Source organism: Metopolophium dirhodum, chromosome 9 (assembly GCF_019925205.1).
Source record: "Metopolophium dirhodum isolate CAU chromosome 9, ASM1992520v1, whole genome shotgun sequence".
Taxonomy (NCBI): Eukaryota; Metazoa; Arthropoda; class Insecta; order Hemiptera; family Aphididae; genus Metopolophium; species Metopolophium dirhodum.
In genome coordinates, this window is record NC_083568.1 from 20,058,777 (window position 1) to 20,069,328 (window position 10,552).

The 10,552-nt window shown below is 27.4% G+C and overlaps 1 protein-coding gene across 3 annotated transcripts in view; it reads left to right on the forward strand.

The window, feature by feature from the left end:
* The window catches only part of LOC132951738 (proto-oncogene tyrosine-protein kinase ROS-like), a 31,413-nt gene extending 20,870 nt beyond the window's left edge, over positions 1 to 10,543 (forward strand). For 2 of the 3 annotated variants that reach the window (XM_061023659.1, XM_061023661.1), the window contains exons 8-28: positions 51 to 170; positions 240 to 534; positions 606 to 779; positions 1,312 to 1,628; positions 1,708 to 2,006; positions 2,257 to 2,457; positions 2,519 to 2,708; positions 2,795 to 2,950; positions 3,015 to 3,179; positions 3,780 to 3,955; positions 4,241 to 4,579; positions 4,646 to 4,921; positions 5,025 to 5,218; positions 5,301 to 5,749; positions 6,971 to 7,162; positions 7,229 to 7,450; positions 7,519 to 7,988; positions 8,063 to 8,289; positions 8,358 to 8,549; positions 9,590 to 9,714; positions 9,786 to 10,543. In XM_061023659.1, coding sequence (XP_060879642.1) covers positions 51 to 170; positions 240 to 534; positions 606 to 779; positions 1,312 to 1,628; positions 1,708 to 2,006; positions 2,257 to 2,457; positions 2,519 to 2,708; positions 2,795 to 2,950; positions 3,015 to 3,179; positions 3,780 to 3,955; positions 4,241 to 4,579; positions 4,646 to 4,921; positions 5,025 to 5,218; positions 5,301 to 5,749; positions 6,971 to 7,162; positions 7,229 to 7,450; positions 7,519 to 7,988; positions 8,063 to 8,289; positions 8,358 to 8,549; positions 9,590 to 9,714; positions 9,786 to 10,063 — 5,057 coding nt within the window. In that variant the 3' untranslated portion in view covers positions 10,064 to 10,543. The remainder of the gene's footprint in view (positions 1 to 50; positions 171 to 239; positions 535 to 605; positions 780 to 1,311; positions 1,629 to 1,707; positions 2,007 to 2,256; positions 2,458 to 2,518; positions 2,709 to 2,794; positions 2,951 to 3,014; positions 3,180 to 3,779; positions 3,956 to 4,240; positions 4,580 to 4,645; positions 4,922 to 5,024; positions 5,219 to 5,300; positions 5,750 to 6,970; positions 7,163 to 7,228; positions 7,451 to 7,518; positions 7,989 to 8,062; positions 8,290 to 8,357; positions 8,550 to 9,589; positions 9,715 to 9,785) is intronic. The other variant, XM_061023660.1, reaches the window with a different exon arrangement.
* Positions 10,544 to 10,552: the final 9 nt, after the last annotated feature.

A 10,552-nucleotide genomic window follows, 5' to 3' on the forward strand; every position in this document is an offset into this window, starting at 1 on the left:
TTTAAAATATTTCAAAAATTAATATTGTGTGAATCATTATTTATTTTCAGTAAAATATACTCCTGAACCTGTACACTTATTCCTTGTATCAGATCATAATATATTTGTTAAGACAAAAGAAATGATGGATACACCTATTAGTGTTTATTTCACAAATCAAACAATCAATGGTATGAATATTATTAACAATTGTTTTATCTTTTATTTATGTTATGAACTAAAATAAATATGTATCTTAGATATATCAATTAATGTGCGTACGAATACTATATATATTTTGGATTCTTCGGGTTCTTTATTGTCATTTTCAAATAACAAGATAAACATTTTGTTAACAACTGAAAGAGAAATATTAATGGATATTACTATTGATTGGCTGAACAATAACCTTTATATTTTAATGTCATCAATAACAAACGGAAATACCATAGTGTATAGTATAAAAAAATTTGATTTAGACCAGGATAAAATAGAAAAAATAGTTTCTGGGTTTGATTCTAAACCACTCCAAATAGAAGTGGATCCTTGCAATGGGTAATTATTTTTATTAATATTCTTTAAAGTGTATAATTAGTATTGTATTTATTTAATCTTATTGAAAATAGATTTTTATTTTGGACTACAAAATTTGGCTTATATCGTTTGGACTTGAAAACTGAAGTAATGTCAAGAATAATTTATCATAAAAATATCGGTCCATTTGTGATTGATTATATAAATTTTTGTTTGTTGGTATTATTCCAAAAGAATAATACAATTATGTCTGTTTCTTTTGATGGGTAAGTTTTTAAAACATAATGTATTAATGATAATAATTACACGATGTAGATGTATGTTTTTTCAATTAATTTTGTGGTTGCCAAATTTTGCTTTTCTTGTATTTTATTCACAAAATTTAAACAATTTTAAAATTATTTTAATTTTAACGGCAAATTTAACCCAAACATCATATTATATGAGAATTAATAGAATATAGTAGGTATGCACCATTGGTACCAATACCCTATCTAAAATTCAAAATTTATTTTCATATTGTAGTCTTAGTGATTAATATTTTATATAAATTTTAAAAATCATTACTCTTTTTTAAAAGCACTAAATGTTATGTAGATAATATCAATTCATAAATGATATTAGTGCTCAATTTAATGTGTACATTGCCATTATGTGAAGCTTATTTTTTATTTGGTTCATACTAGCATTGCATAATATTTCTTTGCTGCTCACAAAGTTATTTTTGTTGACCGCTGCTTGTAGTTGCCAATATTATTATTTAAATATTGACTATCATAATACTTTGGTGTTTTACAGTCAAGATTTAACAGATATTAGAAATAACACAATAACAGCCTTATTTGATGATGCAATAACTCTATCATATGTGAATGGATCATTTTATTGGTCAAATGGTTCAGTATTGATGGGAGAAGATTATTTTATTAATGAACAAAAATATTATCAAAATATATATCCGGCTATGCATTTTTCCTACAAATTAATATTATCTAATTTTACTGATCAACAACCTATACCATTCCCAAGAAATCCACCACAGTCCTTACAAGCAATCTCTACATCTAGTAAAATGAAAGCTACTTGGCAGGCTCCACATTTATTAGGTGGACAGGGTAAATACAAATTGATTAAAATTTTAACAGCTATTTACAATATGGATTACATTATAATTTAAATTATGTACGTGTGTAGGACGTAGTTCATGGCAAGGATGGTCTTATTTGTTCTCAATTAAATTTGAAAATGAAACAAATTGGAAACAAATTGATACTAATAAAACAGAAATCTTAATAGATTCTTTGACAGCTAGAACAAGTTATGTCATAAGAGTAGCTGCATATTCTTCTTCAGGACAAGGACCTTGGTCTTCGGAGTTTGTAGTTAAAACATTAAATCATAATGTATCTGTACTTTGGGGAAATGCACAACAAATTTTGATATCTGATATCATGGGTGATTTTATAGAATCAATTTCAATTAATGAAGATGAAGTAAGCATATATGTTTTGTACTGTAATAACTAATAATGTAGTATTAACTAGAAGAAAAAGGGGACAAAATAACATTGTGCTCTTGTCTTACTTAATCCACTTTAAATTTTGTATAGAAATTATCACAATTCAAAGGCCATTATTTTGTTTTTCCAATTTATTAAGAAAAAATATGATTTTTTTCTGATTTTTCTTTATAAAGCTAGTTTATTTGATTTGCTAAAATTGTATATTATTTTATTTTTGTCAGACCAGTATTAAAAATTCTTCATTAGACGATGTGGCTTGGTATGAAGATTGTGTTTTCTATGTGGTTAATTCAACTAAAATTAATTGGCTGAATTTAACGAGTCGTCAAGGAAGTACATTAGAAGATATTAATAGTGTTCAAAGTATTGCAATTGACTGGTTGGGTCGGAAAATATATTGGGCAGATCCATCAAAACAATCAGTAATACAAATTTTTATTTCAATAATAAAATGTAATGAATACTTGTTAAGTTAAATTTTAGATACTTAGAGAAAATTTATTTGGAGGTCAAAGAGAGTTACTTTTAGCATCTAATATTGCTAAAGAATTGAAAGTAGAATCTGTTGGTGGTTACTTGTATTGGTCAACAGGGTTTGCAGTGAAATCCTCAAAACTCAATGGAAAAGAACAGCACAGTTATTATAACACCGATTACTTTTCTGGAAAAAAGGGTACAATATCAGATAATAAGCGGAATTTAAAATTTCCAATTACTTTTAAAATATGTTTTGTTTATGTATCTATATTTCAATTTTAGTTATGAGTTTAGCTGTGGATTCTGTTGGTAGCTGGGTGTATTGGATACTTCGGGAAAATGACAAATCAAAATTATTCCGTGCACCAACTGCTGAGAAGCTGAATGATTTAAATAATCTAAATCCTATTAAAGAATTTGATAACTCATGTACTGAAGGTATATAATATTAATATATTTGTGCATTAGAAGTAGATATCAAGTTATTTTGTTTTATATCCAGGACCTTTATTCTATGTAGACCATCATTTGCTGTGGCTTCAAAAAGGTAATGACATAATGATGAGTGATACAGATGGCCAATATCCAGCAATCATAAGAGCTATGAATTTATATGGAATTCAGACATTTAGTGTGCGTGACCAATATGCTCATCCAAAACCAAAAGGTAATATAGTATAGATAATATATATATATCTGTATTATAACATGTTATTAGTTTTTATCAGCACGGTGTAATATTATATGGTTTGTAAAATAAGAAGTATAAATATAAAAACTAAAAATTAGGACCACTATAGAAATATTACAATATAGTAGGAATGGCCAAGCTGTGGCTCGCGTCATAAATTCATGTGACTATATTTTTATAATAGGTATTTAATAAAGATAATATCCCATATAAAATGTAATCTGACATTATTGTATGTTACTTATTATTATATTGTTCTGCATTCTATACATTTTATGAAATTTGATATCTTATCATATTTACAATGACTGAGAACCTTTTTTTCCTACTTTTGGCTTTTACATATTTTTCACTAGTCTTTTTTGTGCGCCTTATGACTTATCGCTGGTCACCCCTGTTATATAAGAATACCATTATCTTTTTTTTTTTTAATAAATTAAGTAATAACATTACTTTATTGTTTGGTAGTGACTGAGTATTACATACTCTGGTTTCAAAATGTGCATTTATTTTTAAAAATATGTATAATTATTTATACTTAATTATCAACATTTAAATATATGTAATGTTGTTTAGGTTTAGAAACAAATGTTATTCCAGAGGAAGTGGACATTAAAATGATAAAAGTTAATCATAGAAATAATGAAAGTGTGTATGAAATTATCTGGGAGCCTGTGAAAACTGTTAACCATGGATTAGTTTCTTATACTGTCAAAGTTTTGGAAAAGGAAGACAGTAAAGTTGATTCTTTAGTTAGTATAATATACTATATTATATAATATTAAATATATTTAATTACAATTTTTAATGAACTATACATTTATACAATTTTCAAAAATATACATATATTTATTGCTATTATGTATAAAATCAGGTTCATACTAGTTACTAGTCAGTATCAAGAGTAATATCTATATTTATACAATTATCTGTTAACATCTTACTTACCAATAAATTTAACTTAATTACAACACAATATGACTAGGCTAATATGAACCCATTTTATGATATTAATGATTTTCGTTTTGTCTAAATAGTTTGAAACACCAAATACCAAAGTATTAGTTGATAGTACACCTTTAGAAATAAGTATCAAAGCTTCTACAGTCTGGGGTTCGTCACAAGTAGTAACGGTATATTCACCAATTCCTACTGTACCAACAGATATACGTATTTTTGCAAACTTCAGTGATGACAATTATACTATGAATATCATACTTCAACATTCTATAATTCAAAATATTACAAACTATGAAGTTAAATGTTATTACCAAGTAACAAATTATTGGCAAATGTGTTCAAAACAAGCTATTGTGTCACCTAACACTCAAACAAAATGGATAGGACTCTCTATTTATTCAGATTTATTGTTTAAAGTAACATTTCATTATTATTATTAATAAATTGTGTAAATTTAACATTTTTTTTTTTTTTGAAAATAGATAAGGGCTTGTTCTATGGCTGGCTGTAGTGGATGGAGTCAAGACATAATATATAATCAAACCTACAACCATGCAATTTTTAAATTTAAAACTGCTATAGTGAGTGGTTCTAAAATATGGATTTTCCATTCAAATAAACAAAATCATCAACAAATAATGTTACTAACAAATAGTTTGGTAACTAGCTTTACTCTAAACGATATGGAAGATATTGCATTTTGGACTGATAGTAAAACTATATACAGTTCACCAATTAATAAATCAATCAATAATAAAGTAATTATTTTGTAGTAATAATTTAAAAATTAAATCTAAAACTGATTTAAATAGTGAATTAGGTACCATTTTTCTGTTGTTTTTGTACATTTTTTTTTTTTAGATTTACTCAATTTCTGAAGTTAATATGAAAATTGAAAATCTTTCATTTGATTGGGTATCAAAAACACTCTTTTGGTGTGAAGTTGTTGAGAATCAATCAAAAATTATGGCCTTTGATATTAGGGTAAAAACAGTTCAAATAGTGATGACAAGATCAAATAAAATATTTCCATTTTCAGCTGTTCTTTCTGAAGGGTAAATAATTATTATTAATTTAAGTTTAGTTCGAGTTATTTGATTAAATAGATGATTTATAACAGAAATATTGAATTTATAGTTTATTTATTTGGATTGAACAAATTCCTGATTCCAATGAAAAACATATATTAAAAAGTAACATGAGTGGCACAGATGTTGAAACTTTTGTATATTCTAGCAATAGTAATTGCAATTGTTCTGATTTGTACCCGTTTGATAATGTATTAACATCTTACATATCAAATAGTGGTAAAATGAGGCTTCTGTGGGTTGAAGGCCAACATAGAAATATTATCGTTTCTGATATCAATGGTTGCAAATGTTCAGTTATATTTAATGTAAATTCAACTTTTAATTTAACGTCACTGGCAGTTGATAAACACAATATTTACTGGACAACAAACCAATCAATGTGTGCAATAAGAATTATAGACTTAAATGATAAACCTACTATAGAAAATAATGCATCAATATATTGTTTAAATAATATAACAGCTGTATATACAATTGATGGATTATCTGAATCAAGTAAGTAGTAACAAATCATTAATATTGACTATTTCCGGTTACTACTCAATCGTCGAATTTTAAATTCTGTTCTATACTCTAAGCCACGAGAGAATGTCCCGACCAAATCACGTTCAAATCCGCGTATCCCCCCCACTTGTTTGACATGTCAAAGTTGCACGATCGGTCTGCAACATTAAATAGTGTGTATCATGTTGTAAAGTGGGAGGAAACAAGGCCTCATAACAGTCGCTGCCGTCAGTCTGCATGCCCGAAACGAGTTCATTCTCTCGTGGTGCAGAGTATATAAGTAGAGGAAAATACAATAGGTTTTTTGTGTTAGGTATATGGTTGTTTTAGAAAGACTACAGGGTTGGGACTTGATGTGAAAATTAAGTGATATTAAATTTAGTAGGAATTATTGAAGTCAACATTTAAAAATGATTCATTGGTAGTTACATAGTTTTAATTAAATTGATAGTTTTTTAAAAAAAATATAAAATAACTCAAATAATATTAATCAAAATTAAAAATACTGATAAATGAAAATTTAATTTTGGTTGAAATAGTATAATTTTGAAGATAGGAAGTAATAAATAATAATTATTTAATATTTTTTCTACTATTTTTGTGATTTTCCATTAGTTATTTTCTATATATCTATTATTAATTTCCTATATTATAGTTTCCATATGAATGAACAAAAAAAAATTGTATTTATAAGTTATATTTTTGCTACTATTGCATTCTTAATGTACTCAGTTTTTGAGAATTTTTTTAACCTTAATAGTAGTGGCGTAATTAACTGTCTTAAAGTCAGCAAATGCCGAAGAGGCGCCTCTCCTAAATCTTAATATGTATACTGAGGCCCACCTAAATTTTATGTATAGTTTACTTTTTTCAATTTTTACCTCAAAAAAATAAATATATTTTATATTGCAAACTGATATAATTCTTCATTGTTAGGTAGGTAAAGTTTATAAAAACAATTTCATAAGTATGTTATTGATACATTTTGTACGAGGCCCCTCTTATGAATTTTCTGACTTCATTTGAACCCTCAAATCCACCACTGCCTAATAGTAAAGAGAAAAAAAAACTGGTTCTTATGGTTAGAAATCCCAAATTTTTTTTAGGTTTTTGTTTGATCAATATGTATTATATTTCAAATGAAATGAAATGTAATTCAAATAATCTCTGCTTCTTGTATCGTTGATTTATCCATGTTCTGTTATATTTTAGTTAAAAGACCGTGCCCACCTGGATTTCCTCAAGTTAATCAGACATTACCATCTGTTTACATAGTGTATTGGGATCCATCTGAATCGCGTGTTAAAAGTTATTCTTTAGAAAGAATAATTATTAGTGAAATGAGAAATAAAAGAAGTTTGAATTTAAATACAAGTAATTGGACAACCGTGTACAGTGGACCTCGTAATTACATTTTTAGACAACTTTCAAATTTAAAATTAGTATGTACTAATTTAATTAACTTTTTAGAAAATCATTGGTTTATGTCTGATGTGAAACGTGATGCAGTATTTAAGTTCCGTGTTAAGGCAGAGAATCATCATGGTTGGTGGAGCGATTATAGAACTTCAGATGAACCCTTCAATCCCCAATACCAAGTGGAAACTTTAAAAAATGAAGATGTTCCTTGGAAAATATTACTAACAGGATTTATTTTGATTTGTCTTTTCTTGACAATGTTAATTAAGTATTGTATGTAATTTTATTTACAATTGTGCATACTATTTGTAATTTATTAACCTCTAAATATTTTACTACAGTAGGTTCAAATACTTCCAAAGGACCTATGCGACCAGATGTAGAATTAGGAAGACTCAGAGAGATGCCACAGCGACCAACTTTTTTTCATGCTGTGAATGTGGGTTATCAAGGGGCTGTGTTATTTCAAAAAAAAAAAAAAAATGAATTGCCTAGCATCAAGCGCGAACAAATTACACTTACAAAACGGTTGGGGTCTGGAGCTTTTGGAGAAGTTTTTGAAGGAAAAATTAAAGATATAGTGAGGGGAGAATGTGAAACACGCGTTGCAATTAAATCATTAAAAGAAGGTGCTAGTCACTGTGAAGTAGAGGAATTTTTAAAAGAAGCAAAATTAATGAATAATTTCAACCATAAACATATTTTACAATTGATTGGAGTATGTTTAGATAATGACCCCAATTTTATTATTATGGAACTTATGGAAGAAGGTGATTTACTGAGTTATTTAAGGAAAAACAGACAAACTAATGTAAGATTAATATTATTATTATTTAAAAAAAAAAAATATTTAAATCACAATATATATCCAATATATTTCTTCAGGTATTGAATCTTAGTGATTATGGACAAATGTGTATAGATGTAGCCGAAGGATGCTCATATTTAGAGCAAATGCATTTCATACATCGCGATTTAGCTTGTCGAAATTGTTTGGTATCATCTTCTAACCCTAAAGAGCGAATTATAAAAATTGGCGATTTCGGACTAGCGAGAAATATTTATACACACGATTATTATCGGAAAGAAGGAGAAGCTTTACTGCCTGTTCGGTACTAATAATATATGATGTATATTAAGTGTATCTATTATGTGTATGTATATTTCATTTTTGTCTTAGATGGATGTCACCAGAATCACTAGTAGATGGTGTTTTTACCAGTCAATCTGATGTTTGGGCTTTTGGTGTTCTCCTATGGGAAATAATGTCTGTAGGACAGCAGCCCTACCCAGGACTGTCCAATATAAATGTCATGTATCACGTCCAGCATGGTGGAAGGCTTGAAAAACCAATCAATTGTCCAAGAACTTTGTAAATATACAATAATAATGTTATACAGTGTATACCAGTAATATTGTTCCAGCAATATTATTTAACTAAATATGTAGACTAAAGTTAAGACCTATCACCTATCAACCTTTGATCAAGTTTTTAAATACATTACATAGTAATCTTTTTCCAAGTTCCAAATAGAAACCCTTTTATTTGGCATTTAGGAATTTAGAAGTTCTATTTTTTTTATATATTCTTTGAAAGTAAATGTTTTTACTCTTTTTAATATAGAGCAACTCAATATTGACATTTTAATGTCTAAAATATTTATTCTAAGTTTTTTTAATGCCAATGAGGAGTATCCAGTTTAAACTATTTAATTAGATTTATTGCCTAACCGAAGTTTGGTAAATAAACAATATTTTGAAAAATGTTTGTTTTGTTGAATATTATTCATAGAACAATATTATAAGGATTATAAAATTCAATATTTAATGCAATGAGTCTAGAGGGCTATGCTCTATTCGGAATAAGAATGTATACCACACTTTGTGCATCACGACTGAACTCTATAGTGTTGTATGTATCACCATGCCTGCCAATTCATTAATTATCTGGCATGATCGTTTTTTATTATTGTGCGCCATCACCGATACTGATGGTGTCACGGGTAGAGCAAGAACATGTTGGGCATTGCTAGTGGGGAAAGATGAGAGAACAGGACGTGTTTTCGTCCACCACCCGGTATATTCTTATCCTGAATAGAGTATAAATTTGCATTTAGAAACGTAAATAATTTAGTATAAATTCTCTTAATACTAATAAGTATTGTTGCTCTATTTGTATAATGTATTATTTCATTTATAATATGATATACTGTCTTAAGATAAAGTGGATTAAATAAAACATACATAGTAGATTTTGAATGTGTTTAGAATAAAAATGATTGACTATGCTCAGTCCTTTTAAAGGAAAACTATTTACTGTAAATAAAAACATGATTACAACTTAAAAATGCATTGTACAATATTAAAATGTAAAAATAAGAAAATCAGCAGCTCTTACTTATTTTATTGCAGGTATAATTTGATGCAAAAATGTTGGCATGTTGATCCAGAGAAACGTCCAAGGTTTGAATACTGTTTAAAAATATTAAAATCATACATGGCTATGCCACTGGACTATGTTAATATCTCCCATGATCGTATGTAAAGTCACTATATATCTTAATATTTTTAAACACTAATGAAGTACATTAAATAATGTATTATTTAGCACAACTGCACAATGTATCACTGCTATCTGAGAAATACACAATAGACCTTACCTGTATCGATTCACAACAGAAATTGTCTCCTACAAGTAATTATGATGGATATGAAATACCAAATAAAATAATTAATAACGAATACCTAGAACTGTTTAATGATAAATGCGAGTACCTAGATTTATCAACACCTACAGTTAATATAGTTGATAATAGAGATTCAGAACCAGAATCAATTCCGGAAGATAATTTGTATTGTAACATGAATCCAGAACTTATAGGATGAATTGACAATTTATCACATGGCTGAATCAAAGGCAAAAAGACTTAAAATTAGTTGTTTATTATTTTTGTTGATCTACATGAATTTCGTAAAATGATTATATAACTATTGCCCTCATTTAATAGCTTTAAAAATGATTTTGGTAAATATTGAGTCAAATCATAATTTTTGTTAAAATTTATATTTTCTACTAGTTTATATTTTGTTGAATTATTTTCTAAGTTTATCTAATTATAATATTGGCGTCTACTTGAAGCCAATAACAACTACTGTTGAATGGTACAGTAAGTGCGTTATGTAGTAATTATTATTGTAATTTATTGTACAAAATGTTTATTTCTAATGTTAAGATGAAACACTTGACGGTGTATCACTTTTGAGTGTTTACATTTTATAAAGTACAAAGTTCCTAAATAAGATATTGTATATGTTATATAAAAGTTAGTTAAGTATAAATTCATGTAATATATTATGTTGTTATTTATTTATTCA